Source organism: Phacochoerus africanus, chromosome 2 (assembly GCF_016906955.1).
Source record: "Phacochoerus africanus isolate WHEZ1 chromosome 2, ROS_Pafr_v1, whole genome shotgun sequence".
In the NCBI taxonomy this organism is placed as follows: Eukaryota; Metazoa; Chordata; class Mammalia; order Artiodactyla; family Suidae; genus Phacochoerus; species Phacochoerus africanus.
The window spans coordinates 136,326,968-136,351,689 of record NC_062545.1 but is presented as its reverse complement, the minus strand read 5'-3'; the positions used below and the strand labels follow the sequence as shown (position 1 = coordinate 136,351,689).

The 24,722-nt window shown below is 38.8% G+C and overlaps 1 protein-coding gene across 5 annotated transcripts in view; it reads left to right on the top strand.

The window, feature by feature from the left end:
- CDIN1 (CDAN1 interacting nuclease 1) overlaps nucleotides 1–24,722 on the top strand; it is a 230,677-nt gene that overhangs the window by 90,356 nt on the left and 115,599 nt on the right. For all 5 annotated transcript variants that reach the window (XM_047766773.1, XM_047766778.1, XM_047766777.1 and 2 more), the window contains 3 exons: nucleotides 13,368–13,447; nucleotides 13,800–13,849; nucleotides 19,526–19,593. In XM_047766773.1, the coding sequence (XP_047622729.1) occupies nucleotides 13,368–13,447; nucleotides 13,800–13,849; nucleotides 19,526–19,593 (198 nt within the window). The remainder of the gene's footprint in view (nucleotides 1–13,367; nucleotides 13,448–13,799; nucleotides 13,850–19,525; nucleotides 19,594–24,722) is intronic.

Below are 24,722 nucleotides of genomic sequence, written 5' to 3'. Positions count from 1 at the left end.
CTTTTCTAGGGCCACACCCACAGCATATGGAGGTTCCCAGGCTACGGGCTGAATTGGAGCTGTAGCCGCCAGCCTACGCCAGAGCCATAGCAACGTGGGATCTGAGGTGCGTCTGCGAACTACACCACAGCTCATGGCAACACCGAATCCTTAACCCACTGAGAGAGGCTCAGGATCGAACCTGCAACCTCATGGTTACCAGTCAGGTTCGTTAACCACTGAGCCACAATGGGAGCTCCAGGATTGCTCCAGATTTTCTAGCTACCCCAGCAGATATTGGTAGTTCTCTGCTGCCATGAACTTAATACCCTGACCTTAAGCTGGAGTCCTCTCTTTACTGCAACTCAACTCTCAATGCCATCCAACAAGCCCCCCCTCCCACCCCGTAAGCTTAGACAAGAGGGCTTAGCTTTTATGTGACCCTGTATTTGCTCTACCTGGCGTACAATGTGTCTCAAAACTGTAATTACCAGTATTTGAATTGGAGGGACATCTAGGATAGAGGAAAACTTGAGGTCATTTCTTATAAATATCCACTGATCTGGAATATTTCAGATCACCTTTGAGTGCTATGGAGATAAAATAAGTGCTGGAGAATATCCAGGTAATTATGAATCCACCTGATTAATAAGGTAGTATCATGGCTCCACCACTAACAAGGAGTGGGACTTTGGACAAATTGTTGAAATTCCCATGCCTCAATTTCTTCATATCTGAGACAAGGATGGCTACCTTGTAACTACATACTGAACTGAGACTTCCATGAATTAATACATGTGAAGTGTTTGGAGTGGTGTCTGGTACATGAAAAGCACTCAGTAAATGTCAGATGTTATTCCTTTTCAGAAGTGGACAGTTGTTGTAGAGTAGGCTGAGTAATCTCAAAATTGTAGAAATTTGGGTCCATTTACAATTTTGCCATGTCCACATGGTACCACATGCACTAATAATACGTATGCTATATTTACTTGATATTTTAAAAATGTCATTTATTCATGTTTTCAAAAGGAAATTTTTGAGTCCACCTTATATGGTAAACTAGGCTTTTTGGCCATAAGTAGAAAGAACCTGTAAAAATAATATACAACTCTTAAAACATTTATTTTGTGTTCTAGTAAAGCCACTTCTCGTCCTATGCCAATGTTAAACACTCTTCTCTTTGGGAGGCATGAAACTAGATGTTGTCAGCCAACATTTATCTGAAGGGACCTGCTGTGTTCTGTAGCTTCGTTGTCTACATTTTCTAAAATTTTTTTTTAAAAGCCTACTCACCTGTAATAAGAAAAGTTCAAATTAAGTCAAAGACATTTGACTACCTAAAAGTTGTAACAGTAGGGAATATAGGTAGGGCTTGGATTTTGAGTAGCTCATTAATAATGCGGTCAGCAATTTATTGAGCAGTTGTCTGTGCAGAGCAACTTTGAGTTGATAGCAGAGAAATATTTTGGCTTTTAGGCAGCTTGCCAGGTATCCTGATGCAAACAATTTCCTTAGTTCTCCATATGAACCATGCATCCTCAAATACAGTGATATTGTATAACCAGATGTACAGTATACCTGTGGCATTAAAATTTGGGAAGGGGGGCAGTAAGAACAGAATGTCTAAAAGTGTCCTGAGGTAGCCATAATGAAACAAACTAAAAAAAGTTTAAGAAAGATTGAAGTAGACTAAATCTAGGGCCACACAAGCCTGAATTTGCAATCTGAAACCTTATAGCTTCAGAACCAGTAATAAATTTCTAAGAATTATTTCCTATCTTCTTGGAGTGATCACAGGATGAGCTTAATCCTCCACGTAAAAGCCCTCAGACATATAAAGATAACACTGAGGAAGTATGACATCTTTTTTCTCTCCCATGCTAAACGTTGCTTTTGTATCAGATCCTTTTTTAAGATGTCATGGTTTCAAGTCTTAGCATCCTGAGCAATCTTCTGTCAATAGGTGGTAAAGTAGTATTTAATCAAGTGCCGAATGATGGGTGGACAATGAGTTCATCTCACAATGTGAGGGAGAGGAGGACAAGTGGTTTGTAAGAATTAAGGGAACACTTTATCAGAGGAAGTGAGAATTGAATTGGGCTTTGAAGTTTTGGCCAAAGGAAAGATTCCAAAGAACATTCCAGATGTGGGGGATGGAGTTGGGAGTGGAATTAAGTATGTCCCTGGCATTAACCACGTGCTTAATAAATTTCTATTGAATGTTTATTTGTCAAATAATAGTTGATGATGTGTCGTGGCTGTAGCGCTGTGAGTGGCCTGAGACAGGAATCTGATCTGTGTGACTATTCAAGCTTTGAGGACATTTTCCTCTTGTCCTTATATAACACTTTTTTATTTGATGACTCTCATTTCTTACATGGTTATGTGCTAGTGACATTGGAGTTTGTCCCTATAGGATTCCCCAGTGTTTAAAAAGATATTTTCTTATGCAGATTATCATGTGGGATCAGATTGCTTTAGAGATCATGCCTGGGCAGTGGGAGAGCTAGCGGGCTGCCTGGAATTCTCTGGAGTAATTCCAGCTCCAAGAGAAAGTAGGCTTCTCTAGGCCACTGACCGTATTGAAATTGTCCAGAAGATACTGGCAGTCCTCCTCCATAGAGATGTAACTGGGAACCTTCATGACCTTGATATGAAAAGGCCTTAAACCAGCCTTTAACGAAAAGATTACATTCTCTCTGCCCTTTTAGGCTTCACTGTTCTGGAGCTCATCCTCTGGAGTGGCCATGTGAAAAGGCAGAACTGTAGCTATCTTTTGGGAGCAACTGTCTTCCCCATCCAGCTATTCAACTGCCTGGATCTGTCTCTCTCTCTCTCTTTTTTCCAAGTGGAGGGAGAACCAAGTTCGAACACCACCATGCTGCCTACGCATGAATTTTCTTTCTAAATGACCTGCCTCCTCTTCGTCCTTGAATCATCTGTCCTTCAGTTCATCTTGTTTTCTCTCCAGACTGCTGTCATCCGGTGTGTAATCAGCCCCATGCTGGCTTACCTATCATGCTTAAATCCATTTATGACATTGAATTAGAGGTCCTAGCTGTGTATGGCCCTCTTTGTAGCAGGCAGGACTTCCCAGGACCTTAAGAATCTAGACAATTCACCTGCTTGTTTGCCCCCAGTTCCTTTCTGCAGGAGCTGGCTGCTTAGCTGAGCTTACACTCAGGAAAGGAAGAGTTGTAAAAATGGGTGGGGCGTTAGTGAGTTGGGTAAAGCCTCCACTTGCTTGATTGCTGATGCTTGCAATGCCCTTAGCTGGGGGGAAAATGTCCCTCTCTTCTATACTATAGGCAAGACTTAAAATACAAACCCCCCCTCAGAGTGACAACACATAAAGCTTCACACCCAGATGTGTAAAGTATTTCTACGAGGTTCTTTCCAGAGAACAGGTTTGATTCTAGATTGTGCACTAAATGCACTAAATCCCACAAGGGGGCCTGGCAGGGGAGGGGTGTAAAAAGGGAGAACCTGGCATTGCCACATTTTACCTGTTGAATAGATTCACTTCTACCATCTCTTCAAGACTGTAGCAGTATGTGCTTGGTAAGATCAGCCCCCCCCCCCCCCCCCCCCCCCCCCCGCCTGCTGGCTTCATATACACCTCATGAAGGTTTTCTTATTTTACCTCTGGACCAGAGAAAGTACTGAATGATTTTGATGATGTGATATTGGAAGGCAGAAAGCAGGACACACCGTAACCTAACACCGGCCAAGGCAATAGGTTAACAACTCTAGCAGTCCAAGTCTCAAACAGCATGGTAGTGCTTTTTACATATTATTTCATTACATCTTCACAACAACCCAGCAAAGTAATCACCAATGTTATGCTCTTTTAGTGATAAGGGAACTGAAGGACACAGATGTTAATTAGCTTGTCGAGATGACACAGCTAGTAGGTAGAAGAGCCAGGCTTCTAACCAAGTCTATCTCTAGACTCTGCACGTAACTACTGTTCCAAGCTCCCTCTTCATTTAAAGGTGTTATACTCCACAGCTTTGCAAGTCTACCTTTCTTTTAGAAGGCATGGTTTTCCTCTTTTGAGGAAGATGTAAGTAAAAATTATGGTCTTGTATGATACCTGAGACTAGGTCATAAGAAACCATAAGCTTCTGCCAAGTTCCTTTGGGCTCTTGGTACCTACCCATCAATTCTAGGGGAAGGCCAAGCAGACCCTAGAAACTCCCAAAGAGAGAAACACCAAGAATCCTCTTCCACAGTTATGGGTAACATCACCGCAAGCACAGATTTGCCAGACATGTAAGTGTGATGTCATAAAAGTGAAGCCTCCAGTAGCCAGATAATCCACTCCAGTTAACGCCACATAAAGAGAAACTATCTTCATTGAGTCCAGACCAGGACTTCCCATGTGGCTCACAACATTGAGTCCAGACCAAACTGCCAGATAATGAGCATGTTAAGAGATCGGTGTTTAAAGCATCAAAAAGAAAAAATAGGGGTTTATATTTGAGAATCCAATAGAACTGATTCTCAAACCCACAGAAATAAGTTGTCTTGCTGACTAGCACAGCACTTTGACCTGTGACATAGCAGTCGCCTTTGGAGGAGTCAGGGTAACAGTTTATTTTCCAGCTGCCAATGATCATTCTCCCATTCCCTGTCCCAACCAGACACCAGGCAGCATGGAGGACTTCAGGGGATTTTTTTTTTTTTTTGTCTTTTTGCTATTTCTTTGGGCTGCTCACGCGGCATATGGAGGTTCCCAGGCTAGGGGTCGAATCGGATCTGTAGCCGCTGGCCTACGCCAGAGCCACAGCAACGCTGGATCCAAGCCGCGTCTGCAACCTCCACCACAGCTCACAGCAACGCCGGATCGTTAACCCACTGAGCAAGGGCAGGGACCGGACCCGCAACCTCATGGTTCCTAGTCGGATTCATTAACCACTGCGCCACGACGGGAACTCCCTTTAGGGGATTATTTAGGTGGCTCCACTCTCCATTCTACCTTCATATTTGCCACCTGCCCTTCTCACTCTTATTTGGAAATATATAACTTTAAATTATATAACTTTTACTCAAAAAAATTAACAAAGAAACAAGCTTTCCCTTGAACTTCTTACTAAATGGTCAACAAATATTTCAGCAACATAGCAGAATGAGTTGTTGATGGGCTGTAATTCCATGACAAAGACATAGAAATGATAAATCAAATAAACAACAAAAAAGTCTTTTAAAATACATAACCAAGTTCAAACAAAAGGAATCCAATCTCTAAGTGCAAGAAATGGAGAGAGAATGTGTATTCAGAGTGGTGAACAGGGACTTATGCTGTGTAGGCCCATATTCTTAGCTTTAGATATAGACATAAGAGGCCTAGGCTGGGATTTTTAATTCCCCATAGGGAAAGATGTGCAGCCGGGAGCTGGAATTGAGCTTCCACATATAGCACAAATCATGAAAAAAAGGGACTAGGAAACTACACTTGCTTGGAGAAAATGGCAAGAAGCTTGCTCACTGTATATGGCCTTAGGTTGTAGAGTATCAGGAGAGGAGAGAGAAATTAGGTATAGGTCAGCACCATTTATGGGTTTAGGTCCAGATTTGCACTCTTTATTTACTACAGGGAGTCCAAGCTAAGAAATTAACAATAAAACTCATCTCTGCAAAAGTAAACATGAAACTACTTTGTCATGGTTATTTCCGCAGTGCAGGTCAAACAATTCTTGCTGAAAATAAGCTCACAGTAAAAATTTACAGAGCAAGTGAGGAAACCACTATCATAGGAAGATAGGTAAGTAGATGGATGGATGGATAGATAGTATAATATGGACAAGATATGAGAAAATGAAGACAGCAAATTTAATCTGTAAGACGATGTTTATAATATTAACATATAAGCTGATTAAGTAAAAAGACTAAAGCTGGATAAATGAAAGAATGGAAAATAGTATGAAAAACACATTTAAAAAAAAAAGGTTCCTGCTATGACATAGTGGGATAAGAATCTGACTACAGTGGCTCAGGTCACTGCAGAGGTGTGGGTTTGATCCCTGGCCCAGCACTAGACAAAACAAAACAAAAATAAAATTTAGAAATTAAATAATTGTCATTGAAGTTAAAAGCTCATTAGATGAGTGGAGTGTTGGATTAGACAAAAAAATCAAAATTAGAAGAATTATATTAAAACAAAAATTAGTGAATTTGGAGTTCCTGTTATGGCTCAGCAGTAATGAACCCAAGTAACATACATGAGGACGTGGGTTTGATCCCTGGCCTCACTCAGTGGGTTAAGGATCTGGCGTTGCCATGAGCTGTGGTGTAGGTCACAGAGAGATCACATCTGGTGTTGCTGTAGCTTGGATTCGACCCCTGCCTGGGAATTTCCATATGCTGCAGGTGTGGCCCTTAAAAAAAAAGACAAAAAAAAATTTAGCAAATTCTAAGATGGATCTAAAGAAAGTAACTTTAGTATAAGACATGAGATGAAGAGAGGGGAAATATAAACACTTTACAGGAGTGGGAGACATAGGGGATAAAATAAGACCTTCTAAAAGGTGTCTAATATAAGAATTCTAGAAAGAGAGAATGGAGGCCAAAGCTATAATGGCTCAATTTTTTTTGAACTGGTTAAAGGCATTTATCCTTAGGCTCATGAAACATAGCTAATTCCAAGCAGACTAAATAAAAAAGCCATATCCAGGTGTACCATGATGAAGCCATTGAATACCAAAGAAAAATCTAAAATCACCCAGAAATAAAAGACAAATTACCTATATAGGGATTACCCTTAGACTGACAGTAGCATTCTTATAAATAATAAATGTCAAGAGACTGGAATTTTATCTGTAAAGGACTGAATCTTAGTCTGTAATTCTATACCCAGCTATATTATCATTCAAGAGTGAGAACTAAGTAAAAATGTTTTCATATGAGGCAGAACTAAAAGATTTTACTACTCATTGATTCCAGCTGAAGGAACTAATAAATGAGATGCTTTAGTAGCAATATCCAGTTTTCAGATCTTGAATCCACAAGTGGAATATGGAAGCAGTGCTGAGAAGGGAAATTGACAAACATGTTGATAAATGTAAATAAGCATTGACTATTTTTAAAATGTTTTGTAAAATGGAAAGAGACTATGTAAGTGAAGGTTCTCCAGAGAAGCAGAATAAATAGGATGTGTGTATGTGTAGGTATATGTCCGTGGTGAGAGAGAAAGAGAGAGAGAATAAGAAATGAGTTCACATAATAATAGAAGCAAATAAGACCCAAGATCCATAGTCTGCAAGCTGGAAACATAGGAAAGCCAATGCAGTGGTGCCATTCCAGTCCAAAGGCTTTTCAGGCTTGAGACACAGGAGGAACCAGTATTTTAGTTCTAGTCCAAAGGAAAGAAAATACCAGTGTCCCAAATCAAAAGCAGTCAGACAGAAAGAATTCTGTTCCAGTCTTTTTGTTCTAGTCAGTCCTTCAACTGATCACATGAGCCCTACCCTTATTAGGGAGGGTGACCTCCTTTACTCACCCCAGCAATTCAAATGTGACTGTCAGGAGTTCCCTTTGTGGCTCAGTGGTTAAAGATTCCCACTAGGATCCATGAGGGTGTGGGTGCCATCCCCTGGCCTTGCTCAATGGGTTAAGGATCTGGCTTTGCTATGAGCTATGGTGTAAGTTGCAGATGTGGCTTGGATCTGGTGTTGCCGTGAGCTGTGGTGTAGGCAGGCAGCTATAGCTCCAATTTGACCCCTAACCTGGAAACTTCCATATGCTGTGGGTGTGGCCCTAAAAAAAAAAAAGTGACTGTCATCCAGAAACACCCTTACCAACAGCTAGAATGATGTTTGACCAAATGTGTCACCCTGTGGCCCTATCAGATTGACACATAAAATTAACAATCACAAAGACTAACTAGGAAATTGTGTTTACAAACAAGACAGTTGGACAAAAATAATAGGCACAGTAATATGGAGATTGTTAAGGATAGGAAGCTTTCTGACTGGAGTGAGTGCATTCTAAACTTTTTGTACTCAGAATTACAATGCAGATATGATTAGATATTGTTCCATTTAAATTTTTTTCAGAGGACTACTAAAAAGTAAGTATAAAATGTATTACATTCCAGTAAATAAAGAGAGAAAGGAGTAATAAAGAAAATTTAGGAGTTCCCGTCGTGGCGCAGCGGTCAACGAATCTGACTAGGTTGCGGGTTCGGTCCCTGCGCTTGCTCAGTGGGTTAACGATCCGGCGTTGCTGTGAGCTGTGGTGGAGGTTGCAGACGCGGCTCGGATCCAGCGTTGCTGTGGCTCTGGCGTAGGCTGGCAGCTACAGCTCCAATTCGACCCCTAGCCTGGGAACCTCCATATGCCGCAGGAGTGGCCCAAGAAATAGCAAAAAGACAAAAAAAAAAAAGAAAATTTAATCAACTAGGAGGTAGTAGAGGGGAAAGGGAGAAGGAAAGAGAATGACTACCAGAACATGGAAAATAAGAGTGGAGATAGGTCCAAACATCTCAGTTACAAGTGGATTAAACTCACTTTTTAAAAAGCAGAGATTTTCAAATTTGATTTTAGAAAACCTAACTATATGCTATTATTAGTAAGAGTCAGACCTAGGACCTAATGACACAATGAAATTCAAAGTAAAGAAATGGAACACCAGATATATCAGGTAGACATCCAAAATAAAAGTGGTACGGCAGTATTACTACTAGATGACATTAAATTTAACACACACACAAAGAGATTGGGAAGGCCATGACGTAATGCCAAAAGACGTAATTTCCAAGAAGTATATGTAAAACAATGAATTAATACACCCAACAATATAGCCTCCTAATATAGAAAGCAAACACTGGCAGAATTATAAGGAGAAGCTGACAAATTAACAGTAGTAGTAGATTGGTTCATATGTAGTTTGGAACTAAGAATATTGTAGATTTGAATGATACAAGAAAAAAAATCTTGATATACTACTCATACCTGAACTTTGTACCTCTAAACTAGAAACCTCACTATTTCTTAAGACCTATAAAACATTTATAAAAATTGGCCACATATAAAAACACAAAGTCAGGCAAGTACCTCCAAGTTAATTTAAATATCAAATACTACAATTAGATGACAATCTAATCAAATTAGAAATATAAAAAAATGAAATGTTTTAAAGTAATTTGTGAAGCAAAGATGAAATCATAATGGAAGCTACAGAATATTTATAAATGACAACAAATCTTGTGTCATGTAGCTAAAGCAGAACTTAGAAGAAAAATTGTAGCCTTAAAATGAGTATGTTAAAAGATTAAAAATTTATCTAGTAAACATAGTAAATTAGTACAAGAATAATGTGGCAAACTCAAAGAAGAAAGTAGGAAACAATGATCACAAAAGGATAAATTCAGTGAAATTCGAAGAAATGGAGTGGTAGAGAGAACAAAACCAAAATTGGGTTTCTTTTTTCTTTTTTTTTTGGTCTTTTTGCCTTTTTCTAGGGTCACTCCCGTGGCATATGGAGGTTCCCAGGCTAGGGGTCTAATCAGAGCTGTAGCCTCCAGCCTACACCAGAGCCACAGCAACGTGGGATCCGAGCCGCATCTGCGACCTACACCACAGCTCACGGCAACACCGGATCCTCAACCCACTGAGCAAGGCCAGGGATCGAACCTGCAACCTCATGGTTGCTAGTCGGATTCGTTAACCACTGAGCCACGACAGGAACTCCCAAAATTTGGTTTCTTGAAGATACTAATAAAACAAATCAACTTCTAGCAAGACTGATCTATTTAAAAGTTTACACAAATTAATATTGGGCTATCTAAACTTAATTGCCCATCCAGAGGTGAAATCAGAGTAATGGGACATGGATGTTTATTGTATTAGGTTCCTGTCTTCTTTAATATGTTAGTAATATTCCACAGTAAAAAGATCATAATCTTTACTCAGGCATTATGCCTTGGTCCAGGCATTGCCTTTTGCCTGCCCTCTGTGCAGCATGCTTTGACAGGTACTGACTTGCCTGTTCTGGTGCATCTTGCTTCAAGTGACTCATGCATTCTTGCTTTGCATACACTTGGTAAATAATTGAAATCCCGGCAATTGAAGCAGTGGCAGGTTTAAACTGTGAAATCAACAGAATGAATGCCTCTAGCAAAGGGTAGAGAGAACAAGACTCCTGTTCACATACGGTTAAAATACATGGGTACACATCAGACAGATGTCCTGGTTGGCCTAGAGACAGCTTCCGTGAAAGGCATGGGCTTCCTTGAGGCCTCATCTCCCCAGCCATCCCAAGGTTGTCCAGTTGCCTTTCCTTATCTGGTTGATAGGAGTCTTCCTCCCTTTGGAAGAGTATGTGTGTAAATGTATCCTTGCACTCTCTGGCTTTATCTGAGATGAAGACTGACTCAAATCTGAGTGCAGAAACCCAGAAATGGAGGGCAGGCATGTCCTACATCTGGAGTCTCCCCCTGGATCCCTGTTAGCACTTTCTTTCCTGCTCTGAAAAACAGCACTTGCAAAAAGAGAAAAGAGATTTTGTTGAGTTTTTGTATACAGTGTGAAAACATTTATATGTTGTGGACTCAACATATAGTTCTTACTATTTAATTTTTTTATTTTTATTTCTTTTTAGAGCCTAATCTATGGCTTGTGGAAGTTCCTAGGGGTCAAATTGGAGCTGCAACTGCCAGCCTACACCACAGCTTGCAGCCACAACCAGATCCTTAACCCACTGAGGGAGACCAGGGATCAAGCCCACTTCCTCATGGATAGTGGTCGGGTTCTCAACCTGCTGAGTTGCAGCAGGAACTCCTTACTATTCAGTTTAAAATCATTGACTTCTTCTAGCAAGCTTCCTTTGATTTTAATAGTATTCTATTCATTATAGTCAAACTGAGTTTTTAACGTGTATTGGCTTAATTCTGATAAGCACCCTGTTCTAAAATGTAGATTGTGAGAAAATTAATGACATCATCATTTTATTTTTTCTTTAATATTTCCCTTTTCTTTTCTTTCCTTTTTTTTAAGGGCTGCCCCTGCAGCATATGGAGGTTCCCAGGCTAGGGGTTGAATCGGAGCTATAGCTGCTGGCCTACGCCACAGCCACAGCAATGTGGGAACCAAGCCATATTTGTGACCTACACCATAGCTCATGACAACACCTGATCCTTAACCCACTGATCAAGGCCAGGGATCAAATGTGTCCTCATGGATACTAGTCCGATTTGTTTCCACTGAGCCACAATGGGAACTCCTGTAATATTGCCCTTTCTTCCTTCATAAAATAAATGACCTAATTTTTTTCTGTCTTAGGAATATTGTCCCTCTTTTAAAAAGGGCCCTTGTTTTATGATTTGAGCAATGAGTTTGGATGTAGTTGGGTAAGAGGTCAGTAACTTTCTGTAGGATAGAGCTTTGGGTTATGCCATCTGGTTGTTTAATAGCCTTTTGGTGTTGATTCATGAGAGTAAGCTGTATAAATCTTAGCAATGTCCAGGTACACATGGAGAAGGTGCTTTTGTTTCCTTGAGACGCTGATGGCCTCATGAGTACCACCCAAGAATGGGTCTACCATCACTATCTGCTGACTTGGTGACGGACCAGAGGGAGTACAGGACCTCAGAGAAGGTGACCCAGTGTCTGAGTGATTGCTTTGGTTCCCCTCCTAGAGCCTGGCCTGAAAATTAAGTTGGGAAGACAAGAGTGAGTTCACCAGATCCTTTACAATCCATTTAACACTATTATTGCAATAATCCATTCTTTCATAATAAGATAGTTTGCTTCTTTGTATTGCCAAAGTTTGGTGTTCCTTATGCATGGTAGTTTCTTTCGGGAGTAATTGAATCTTACTTAAGCCTACATGAAGCAAATGCCCAAGCCTGCTTTGGTTCTTATTATTACTTAAGCTTTAACAAAATAAATGACACAGTAGCTGTTGTAGCTGTTTTCTCTAGGGGCTCGTATAAGAACCCTTCAGACAGTCTGGTCAGATAACCTTATCACTTTGTGTAGATAAAGACACTGAATTTGAAAGGCTCCATAACTTGCCAGGTTGCAGAGCTGGTTGTAGGGACAGGCCTGGATGGGCTTCCTCCAGTGATGATGATCTTCTTGAGACTCCAAATACAACCCCTCCACTTGCAATACAAACATGTTTACAAATGGCGATTAACTATACAATGTAACATGCTGCGGCTATAAGTATGCAGTTATCCAATTAAGAATAGGAAATAATTCAAAATAACCACACTTCATTTTTTTTTCCTTGTGCACTCAGTACTATGCTTAAGTAAGATGTAATTTCCTTATTTGTTTCCACAGTATTTACTAACATTTATCATACCTGTCAGTGTTCTTATGGTACTGAACTTGATAAAGAACGTAATAATCTAAAAAAAAAGTTAGGCCAAAAATTATCTCATAACCTGAATGATATAGATCCCTGGTCTGAGTCCATTCTGTTAACTAGGCAAGTATCCACTGTGCATCTTACTTTGTGCTATTAGGGACCAGGCCCTAAGCTGTTCTGTTAAATGTTTGGGAATGATTCCACTGGAGGACTTGAAATAATTCATTCGTAATTAGCACTTGACTTAGCTTCAGTCTAGAGACTTGCCGTCTTCTCAAGCTAAGGAAGAGGAGTTCTGGCCACTCTAGCCTCTGCTTGCCTACAGTGAACAGTGAGGCCAAGATCTCTTGCCTCAAATTTCAGAGGGTTATATGATGTCTCTTATAGCTGCTTCTGTTGCAGCTCCCCAGGATAAGGTCAGTTTAATTTGCAATTGGGTGAGACATAGTTTAGACAAAAATTCATATATAAATATAAATATGTGTATGTATATATTTTTTTCCTCATTTAATTGTCAGTTAGTTTTACCTACTTTCCTCACCTGTGAAATGGATATAACATTTTATGGCAGTTGATGAGAATTATTTTAGAAAGGTTTGGAATTCAGAGAGCTTTCTTGGCTGAAAGTTCTTTTTATTGACATGATTGAAGTCTTTGAATCTAACCTGCCTTCACTAAGCTCTCCAAGTACATATGCTCAGTTATAACATAATTACCTACAAAAGGTAAATATTTTCTTGCCTTATTATTTTTGTTTTGTTTTGTTTTGTTTTCCCCAAGTGGGCTTTTCCAAAGCTAATTTATCTGCAAAGAGACATACGCTTTAGGTCTGTACTTGTTAATTTACCTTGGAAAAATTAGGTCATCTTCAAATCTGGCAATGTGGCTTATAAACTTGGCAAAATGGCCTAATTAAAAGCTTCCCTTAGATCTGAAAAAAGGGGGAAATGATTAGTATCAGTAATGTTTTCATTTTCATGGCTTGTGTATTTATAGGTTTATGTCACTTCTCATGTTGTATTAAAAGTATGTTGACTGTCTGCTAACAGTTCATCTCTTTTCTTCTGCAGCCTCCAAGTCTGTTATAAATAGTATGCTACGGGACCCTTCTCAGATTCCAGATGGAGTTCTAGCAAATCAGGTCTATCAGGTATTAATCACAGCTGTCTGTTTTCAGTGGCAATGCTGTTATCTGCCTAGTAGAGTAAAGGATTTTAAACCTCATTTAATTACTGTCATCATAAACTATCACTGAGGTCAGGGTGCACCATAAATGGCAATGCAATATTTGCGAGAAGAGCATTTCACCTTTTAATAGCTTGCTTTTATAGTGAATAAAAAGCGTGCAATTTTTGTTTTCTGTGATGAAATCCGAACAGTGTTTTTGATAGCTATTAAAAAAAAATTTTTTTTAAAGAAAAGTAATCACTGCTTTTAAGGCACTGTTGAGCTGTAACAGTTTTTGTAGTCACTCCACCCCAGACCCTTTCTCTTGTCTGCAGTGCATCGTGAACGACTGCTGTTATGGACCACTGGTGGACTGCATCAAACAGTATCCTTCCCCATAAAATTTTAGGTGCACAATTGACGAGCTTAGACTCAGTGGAGGAGATGTGTCTAGCTTTAACCTGACATAAAGTTCTGCTTCACAAAACACATTTCACACTCTTCTCTTTTATATTCAATCAACTGGAGGGTCACTGCAGACCATTCTTTTCTATGCCTTAAAAAAAGAAAATCAGAGAGGCCCCAGGAAGATGTCAGTTCAGCAGTTGCACGTTCACATGCTTATTTCAAACTGCTTGGTTTTCAATGAGTTTAAAGGTACAGAGTCATTTGTCAGGTAACATACTGTCTTGGAATGTATCTAACCATTCTGGTGAAGATTTTTTCAAGTATAACAAATTTCTATTTAAAATGGACGAAATTCAGTTGAGTTTACTAGAGTAAATTTTGAGCCTGAAGTTAAAGGACGATGTGATTAAAATGCCACCAGAGACCATAGATAGCATTTTAAAGGGCAGTAGATTCTTATTGCTTAAATGTTGATTACAACCTGAGCTGCTGCTGGGGTCCCTAGTAATAAACATTTTTGGATAAAACCAAGCTGATTTTCCCTCTGGACTGAATTTAAGGCTATGAGGACAGATGTCTTAGTCATTCTTCATGAAAGACATTGAGATTACTAAAGCATTAATGCTTCTTAAAACAGGATTTGAGTGGACAGTAACTACTTCAAGAAGCAGGGCATTTTTAATCCATACACTTAGTAGTGTTGTGGCAACACTAAGAATTTGGATAATCTTTGCCTAAAAATACTATTTAAAGTGTGAATAATTAGTAATTTTTTAATGAAAATTATGTCTGAGTCTATTAGTCTCATATTTCTTAATATAACATGCACCTCTGGGCTCTGTAGTGTTGTGAACAGTTGTGACTTGGTGATTATCAGTCAGGAGGCTTTTTGTTTGAAGCCCTTGCTAATCCTGTGTGTGTGTGTGTGTGTGTGTGTGTGTGTGTGTGTGTGTGTGTGTGTGTGTTTATTCCACCTTGTTTCATAAAGGTTTAGAGTCAGTGAAATTTTTGTTAAAAAAAGATTTATTTTTATAAAGTTAACTTTTGAAAAATGATCTTTTGGGTTCCCACTGTGGCGCAACGGGATCGGTGGTGTCTTTGGAGTGCTGGAGTGCAGGTTTGATCCCTGGCACAGTGGGTTAAGGATCAGGCATCGCTGCAGCTGGGGCATAGAGGCATAGGTTGCAACTGCAGCTCAGATCTGATCCCTGGCCTGGGAACTCCATATACTTCGGGGCAGCCAAAAAAGAAAAAGAAAAAATAAGAAGAAAAATGATCTTTTAACAGAGCCCACTGGTAAGAATATTCAGTGTTTATATTATAGCCCTTTGTATGTCTATTCCCCAAGTCTGTTTCCTCCTAATCTAACTTAAATTTATAAAATCACAGCATTGTGATAAGCTCATCTCTTTATTAGACCAAAGTGAAAGTATACTTTATTTTCAGTGTAAAATTAACAAGTGTTAGAAATTGTCAGAATGCCAACCCCGTGTTGCTACAGTGATAATGTTTAGCGCTTTCATATAACAACTAACACCATCTCAGAGTATCTGGGGCAGAGTTACATGTTAATTTTAAAGCACATAAAATAGTTAAAAATCAATTTAAAGTTAAGGTTTTAAAAGCATAATGTCTTTTGAAGGATTGCATATTGATTTTAAATATAACTATCTAATTATATATGCATGGACTAAAGTATGAAGTCAACTGCTTTGTAAATGCCAGGAGGCTATTTTTCAGTAATAGTTGAGATGCTTACGGGAAACTGGATTGCTGTATTGCTGGCGAAGAAAATGGCTTGTGAGGTTATTTACAAGTTTTGCCCCATGGTCACTGCCATACATCAATAATCGGTATTATTATAGAGAAAGTCTAAGTGTTTCTGCTTATGAAGCATTATAAATTCTGTTTGGAGTATTTTCCTTCCATTTTTGCCATCATTCACGTTCCTTTTTTGGCTGTGTTATTGCCAGTAGAATTTAATGTAGTACATGATCTCAATTGATAAATGATAAATTGATAATGATGTATGTCTATAAACTGCATTCACTGACTAGATTATAATTTCACAGTTCCATTATGCCTTTTGCCAGGAAAAATTACTATTTTTATAAGCTTTATTTTCTAAGCCTTGTATTTTATATATGTCTATATCAAACAAAGCATAATCAAGAAGTATATCTTTCCAAAGTTTCAAATTAGTAATTGTTCTTACCATGCAAAATAAAACAGGCTGAGAAGTTTATAGAGAACTGATTTTATCTTTGCATTGAGGTAGTAGCAGTTTTATATAATATAAATACACTTGTATAGATGTTTCTGAGGCCAAACAGGAATTATTTTATTTCACACTGAGTAAAAATTATTGGATTTCCCTGTGAGTGAAAATGCTGTTTTATATGTTTTTCTGATAATTTGGTAGTGTTTACATGGCTTACTCTCAGTAAATTACATCATTTCATTAGAAAGCAAGTACACATTTAGTGAATAGTGTAGTCGCAAAGCCTTTTCACTCTATTATGAAAATGTTACATGTAGACATTTGTGTAAGTAGAATAAAGTAAATTGGTCATTTATTAATAAGATGCTAAAAAAGCACAGTAGCAAAGGATGTATAAATTGGCATTGTGCTTTCCTTTTCATGTCTACAATAATTTTTCCTACATAGCCATGTGCACTCACACCTTTCCTGCCACAGGTTATTTTTACCAACACAAAAGGTATGAGAAACTAGCCACCTCAACTTTCCACAGCTGTTAGACAAAGACCTAAACAGAGAAGCAAGGGAAGATAATGATGCAGGAAGCTGAAAATGCTGCACGTTTCATTTCTCTACCATCAGTAACCTCAGTTTCATGATTCAACATTTTAGATGTAAATAATTTACAGCAATAGGAATGAGAGCACATTTATAGAGAGCAGAAGTAAATAATTTAGTTCTAAAACGTGGGAAGCCCCTAGTAATGAGAGGCCACTCAGAGGTACTCATCAGATGTCTTCAGAAGTCTCTGTAAATGTGTGAAGTTTTGTGATTTAAAATTTTGTTTCCTTTATTTTGTTTTCAATGAGAAATTAAATATGTGCAGGCATGTGCTTGGGAAGGAGGGGACAATAGGAAGAAAAAGACAGTGATAGTGATTTGGGGCTTGTTTTGACAGTGACTATGAATCACACCTCTTGAATGCTAAGATTTAAATTATATTCACTTATCTGCTGAGAAAAGGCAAGACAATTCTCTGAGTTTTTTGTTGTTTTGTTGTTGTTGTTGTTTTTTTACAAATAATATGTTTTCTTTGATTGCTTGCTTGCTTGATTGATTGATTAATTGATTTGTTTTTTAGGGCCACACTTGCTGCATATGGAGATTCCCAGGCTAAGGGTCTAATCGGAGCTGTAGCTGCCGGCCTACACCACAGCCACAGCAACGCCAGAACCGAGCTCACGTCTGAGACCTACACCACAACTCATGGCAATGCTGGATCCTTAACCCACTGAACAAGGCCAGGGATCGAACCTCCATCCTCATGGATGCCAGTCAGATTTGTTTCTGCTGAGCCACACAGGAACTCCAAGCTTTCTTTGATTTAAATTGGACTCTTGTATTGCAGAATCAGAATTAAAGTGTCTGTGGTAAGCCAAGGAGTTGTAGGAGCTGATTGACATTATCAGTGAGAAGGAGAATTAGATCATTATAGGCACACCTCATTTTATTGCGTTTTGCTTTATTGTGCCTCTCAAATGTTATGTTTCTTACAAATTGAAGGTTTGTGGCAACCTTGCATCAAGCAAGCCTTTCAGTGCCATTTTTCCAACAGCATTTGCTCACTTTGTGTCTCCGTGTCACCTTTTGGTAATTTTTTCATTATTATTTTATTTGTCGTGGTGATCCGTGATGTTATGATTGCAAAAAGATTGCAACTCGCTGAAGGTTCAGGTGATGGTTAGTGTTTTTTAGCCAGAGTGTTTAATTAAGGCATGTCTGTTTTTTTAAGGCAGTGTTATTAAACACTTAGTTGACTACATCATGGTGTAAATATAACTTTTACATGTCCTGGGAAACCAAAAAATTCATGTGACTTTCTTTATTGTGATATTTATATTATTGTGGAACTGAACCCACAATCCCTGCAAGGTCTGCCTATGTAACTAAATGCTTTGGACAGAATTAAAGTATCAGACTGTACAATCTCATCCTTTTGGAAAATACACGAGACTCTGTACAATCTCATCCTTTTTGGAAAATACAAGAGAATTCCAAGTCCCATTCCTGATTTCATTACTTACCAGCCATGGAACCATCAGCAAGTTCCTCGGCCTTCCTGAACCTTGGTTTTTCCTTAACTGTAAAAATGACTAATAGTAACCTTCTCATGTGGTTGCTGTGAAGATTAAATAATACTCCCAAGTGTCCAGTGCAATGGTTTAGTGTACGGTATTTAGGAAATATTAACTAGTATCAATTATTTTTACATAATGTATTTTAATATTGTTAAAGACACTGTATGAAAGAGTTCCTGTTATGGGTCAATGGGTTAAGGACCCAACTTATATCCACGAGGATGTGGGTTTGATCCCTGGCCTCACTTAAGTGGGTTAAGGATCTACCATTGCTGCAAGCTGCAGTGTAGGTCACAGATGCAGTTCAGATTCAGTGTTGCTGTGGCTGTGATGTAGGTCACAGCTGTAGCTCCAATTGGACCCCTGGCCTGGAAACTTCCATATGCTGCAGGTGTGGCCATAAAAAGAAAAAAAAAAAAAAAAAAGAAGAAGAAGAAGCTGAATGGAAGTCATAGACAGGCTTTGCAGACATTTTATTCTGACCCTCCGAGCCATACATTAGCCATATGACCTTATGCAGACTCCTTTCTAAGCCTCAGTTTCCTCATCTATGAAATGAGTATGATAATAACCATGGGGGTGAAATAACATAGCACTTAAAACACTTAACACAGTGCCTGCCTCATAACAGCACTCCAAAAAAATTGTATGGGTGTGTGTGTATATATTTAAATGCATGTTACAATATGTGAACACTTGCACACATGAGAAGAAACCTCAAAATAGCCTCTGTACCCACACCCTAATCCACAGCCCTTAATAGGAGGTCCTTCCTCCAAAGTATATATAATTCTCAACAAGTCAGTTTGGCTTCCCAAGTCACAGAAGATCACCAGTCAGAGACTAGAAGTGAAATAGGAGATGCCAAATGCTGGCTCTGTGACCAGTGTGAATTCACAAGAGATTTATGGAACTCTGTAAGACTGGAAACTCTTTTAGGGTAAAGGCTGCTTGGTATTCTTTGCCATACTTAGGAAGTGCTTAATAAATGGTCCTAAATGGAATTGAGGAATGTTTAATATAGCATAAAGGGTGTTTAAAATGACTCTCTCTTTTCAAAAGAAGATAAAGTACACATCCATTTACAAATCTTTACTTGGCAAAATCTATTTAAACTTTATAGAAAATGTCCATTGAATCATTTAAATAAGGAGATGTGTACAGAAATCTCATTCCTCAGAGGTGTGGGCTACAGGTGAAAATAGTTGCTATAATTGCCTCCATTTTCCATTTCATCTCAAAGTATTGCCCTGGCATTAGCATTTTTCTGATAGTGTAATTCTACCTGTAACCTTCCTTAACTCTGACTTCTCAGCGCCATTGGTTATGAGCATGAAGTCCTGCTAAGAGATTTGCTTCTGGAGAAAAACCTGTCCTTCCTTGGTAAGTATTGCTTACATGCTCGCCAGCTTATAATATCTCCACGAGTGCTTAAATATATATATTTTTAAAATCTTCCACTTGTAGTTATTATGTACTAAAGGAAGAACAAACGATGATGGATACTGTGCATGTTATCTTTTATTGATTTAGAACTGAGCAGGAACTCAGTTACCTAACCCCCTGTATAGACAGTACATGCACAGACTTGCAATTAATATTTTATAGCATAAGTGGCTGAAAAAATGCTTTAATATCTGTTGCAGTATTACTTTTGGTATCGTGAGATATTAACCATCATCTAGGCCTTATGAAAGAAACAAAAGAAATATTGTCTATAAGATGCTTTATATATTGAAAATAATACTTAGAAAAATTCATGTGAGAAATTTTTGTCTCATGTATGGAATTAGGTACTACTTTTACTCGAAAATGAAATATTGGACCTTTATTATTTTTATTCCAGACACAAGTTGTCATCACAGATTTAGTATGATTTTTAAAATCTCACATGTATGCATGTGTTTGTGTGCCAGTGTGGAATCTTATTACAGATTTTTTTTCCTTCAACATCTCTTAAGCATTAGAAATTAAGCCTTAAAAGGCATACATATCATTAATGACTGTGGAAAGTATAAAGAATTCTACAATGAATTAATTCCTCTTCTCTATTTAAATGTGGTAATTTGTAAAAGTTCTATACAGGTCATATTATTATACACATCTGTTTTATAGATATTTTTAAAAAATCAGTATTGGGGATTGGAGTTCCCACTGTGGCTCAGCAGGCTAAGTATCCGACATTGCCTCCATGAGGATGCAGGTTCAATCCTTGGCCTCGCTCATAGTAGGTTAAGGATCTGGCATTGCCACAAGCTGCGGCATAGGTTGCAGATGCAGCTTGGATCCAGTAATCCCATGGCTGAGGCATAGGCCTCAGCTGCAGCTCCGATTCAGCCCCTAGCCTGGGAACTTCCATATGCTGCAGGTACGGCTGAAAAAAGAAAATAAATTCAGTATTGAATTCCATAATTTTTGTTCCAAAATGAACAAGACATAGCCAAAGAAAGTCCAGTAAATGGCCTTATGTCAAGTTGGGGAGGAATGTTATATACAGTCCTACAAAAAGTCTATTTAAAGTCTTCATATTCAGTATTTTTATTAATGACCTGGAGAAGGAGTTGACTGTGTTATAAGATTATTGATTATTTGGAGATGGGAAATACTGTGAATATTCTCTAGCTAGGGTTAAAGAAAGTTGATAAATTAGGAAAGTGGCCTCAGATTACTGAATTAAACTTTGGTATTTAAAGCAGCAGATTTTTTGTGTGAGAAGAACTGAGCTATTCAGCATATGGAAAGAAGGTAAATTAGATAGAAATCGTCTTTTAAAATCTAATTTTAAAAATTAGAGTTTATAATGGCTCAGAACCAGTTGGACTAGATGACCCATGATGCACCAAGAGATACATTGTAGAAGTGCGGAGTTCTGTTAATATTACAAAGTATCTGGACTTCCCATTGTGGTGCAGCGGAAATGAATCTGACTAGGAACCATAAGGTTGCTGGTTTGATCCCTGGCCTCCACTCAGTGGGTTAAGGATCTGGTGTTGCTATGAGCTGTGACGTAGGTCACAGACACAGCTTGGATCCCTTGTCACTGTGGCTCTGGCGTAGGCTGGCAGCTGTAGCTCTGATTAGACCCCTAGCCTGGGAACCTCTGTATGCTTTTGGGTGTGACCCTGAAAAACCAAAAAATAAAATAAAACAAAAATTAAAAATCTAGGACTTCTTAAAAATAAAAATTAGGGAGTTCCCGTCGTGGCGCAGTGGTCAACGAATCTGACTAGGAACCATGAGGTTGCGGGTTCGGTCCCTGCCCTTGCTCAGTGGGTTAACGATCCAGCGTTGCCGTGAGCTGTGGTGTAGGTTGCAGACGCGGCTCGGATCCCGCGTTGCTGTGGCTCTGGCGTAGGCCGGTGGCTACAGCTCCGATTCAAGCCCTAGCCTGGGAACCTCCATATGCCGCGGGAGCGGCCGAAGAAATAGCAACAACAACAACAACAACAAATAATAATAATAATAAAAATAAATAAATAAAAATTAGGAAGTATCTGGTCACATGGATCACTTAGTGGCCTGTAAGCCATGGCCAGATCTGTGGTTTGAAGCCGCTAGTTGAGCAGTCATATTTTGGTGTTACCCTCTTGGCACCATCTGCTTACAAGTAATCAGGCTCTCAGTTCCACTCCTTTGCTTTGTGTAGTTTTTCTATGCTTTCCTGAGGCCTACAAGACCCCAGTAAGGAGGAAGAGTAAATGCTTACTCATGGCCTAAAACTTAGTCTTAAGTTCTCCACTCCCTTGATTCTGGGAGACTGAGTGCATTAGGCTGAGTTGCCCTGGGTGACAAAGGCAGTGCAGAAACACAGCCAAGGAGTCATGACCACTTGCATACAAGTTCAGACAAGAGACTTAAAATGGAAGGGTCCCCTCTTTTCCACTGTGCTCTAGGCTCTAAAGGTAATTATTTTATGGACGCATACCGAAGATGATACTTAACCAATATTTAAATGAATGTTTAGCTGACTTATGTAACCTCAGTGCCATTATGCAGCATTTCCTCATCAGCATACAAAGAAATATGATTCTGTGCATTTAAGCACTTCAATGTAGTACTGAATAAATACATGTTTATTTACAGTTAAAACATGAAAATTCAAAGCCTTGTATAAAATACTGTCATGGGGATGTTCTTTTACCTGGTAAATACCCCTTCACAATGATGAATTAGATCTAAAGTACTGTGTCAGGTAAATTTAGATAGATCATCATTTTAAATCCAACTACAGAAAAATATTGGTATATAAATAGACCACTAATCTGATCCTCTGTTTTCTTGTTTACACGTGTATACCTTGAATTTTTGTTGCAGAGACATTGCAAACATATTTGCTTTACTTTGATTTTTTTTTTTTAACAAGTGAAAGTAAAATCAATCTCTCTCTGCTTCTCATCTGGACTACTTTCAAAAGACAAAGATTCTTATTTGTTTATATATTAACCCTTCTTAAGAATTATGACTTCCCGAAATTTTTTATCCCATTTAAAATTTTTCTCCATTGTGTGCTATATGTCATTTTATAAAATACATATTTTATCTGACCTTTTTTAGAGAGAGGTCAGATAGAAGGGAAAAATAAAAATGAATCACTTTTATCTTAACCTTAATAATTTCTTAAGTTTTCTTGATTCATAACCATGTACCGAGCAGTTGCTATGGCAAAAGATTTAACTAGGCACTATTGAAAAGGGAAGAAAGAGTCCTTTTCATTGAAGATTTGGGTGTGCTCATGGATTTAGCCCATCTTGTAGATTTATCTATTTTGTACTTCTCAAAATGGATATTAAGAGAAGTCAGAGTTGAATAAATGATGTTAGTTTCTCCAATATGAAAATATATTGTATTCATATATTTATTCCTTTATTCCAAAAATAAGTTACTGAGTCAGGTACTATTTCAGGCACTAGATGTGCTAAGTCAGATGCAATCCCTGTTTTTGTAGCATTATGATCTAGTAGGGAGACAAGTTACAAACAAATTAGTACAGATAATTTCTAGAAATTTCTGAGTTCTTGTCAGTCTATTCATCGTTTGCTCATTCTTTTCAACTCACTTTTGTCGAGTGTATTCTCTGTAGGCAGGAACTACACTAGTTAGTACCAAGTTGATGGTAAGCATTCCCTCCCTCTAGCTGCCCACAGCCACACAGTTGCCATGTGTGTCCAGTAAGAATGCATTTCCATCTAGCCTGTCCCACTTGTTTTGATAACGAAAATAAATACATCCAAGACTGTTGTTGTGCTACTTCTGTGAAACTTTTGAAAGAAAGGAACAAATTATACGAAAAATCAATAGCTGCCCTTTACATATGAGGAAAATGCCACTGGCTCAGAAGCTACTTCTCTGGAAGTGGTGATGGAATTTGGCTTACTCATAGGCTCTCTCACAGCAACCCCTTCCTGCTGCCATGTGCTTCTCAGACGGCTAGTTGAACTCCTTAGCTTGGCTGTCTTACCATTAAGCTAACCATTCTTTGGTTGGTGCAGCAGACAGATACCTTTTAAGTACTTGCCAAGGGCAGACACCATTAGGGATTTAAAAAGACAAAACATAAATCAAACAGGGAGCCTTCCAGAAAAATTTCAGGTAAGTACATGTCAGTTCTTTCCAAAGAGAGTTAATTTAGAATTAATATTTATTGATCGGCATTTAAAGTCTCGGAAGATGTGGAAACCCTGCTGCCCAGTTTTAGGCTTGAAAGCACAAAAAACCCTTCTCAAACTTTAAAGTGACCCATTAGCATTGTGTCCATCCTTATCCCCTCTGCTCGGGGTTTGTTCCATTTCTAATGGAATGAAAGAGAAAATGTATTTTGTCTCCTGATGGAATTGTTTTCATTTGTATCTCTCAGGTAATTAATGAGACCATGTTTTGTTCTATCTTCTCTCTCTTTTACGGGGTTGTGGCAGGAGTGGGGGGGGAGATTTAGACAAAAGGCAAGGGAGGAAAGGAAAGTAGTGACAGCGAGAAGACAAGATGGTTCGCACCGTTAGGGAAGATATGAAAGCGCTTGTACCAAAGATAGAAGACAAATCCGTTCATCCTCCATGGGCTGGCATATCTCCAGGTTGGAGGGACTTCCATTAGTGACTTCCACGGCCACTAGCTTGCGCAAATTCTTTTTAAGTTTGGCTTAATAAGGATGGCTCAGGAGATATTTTATTCTTTCCAGTGAATGTTGCCCTGTTAGTAGAAGCTAACAATTATTTTGAGTGACACCTGAGAGACTTTGCTTTGTCCCTACCTCACCCTACCCCGTTTGGTCTCGCCTTATGACAAACCAGCATATTTTACACGGGTATTCTCCTTGCATTCATGTATCACTCTGTGGGACTTCATGAGGGTGTAGTCTGTAAAGCTAGATAGGCTTCGTGAAGGATGTCCTTTGCTGTAAGAAATTAGGATCTTTGTTTCTAAGAGTCCATCTCCTCCTGCTGCTTTATTCCCCCCCTGAAGCAACAGTGCTCTGGGGAAGTGATTATGATGTGACAAACAGGAGATTATGACTT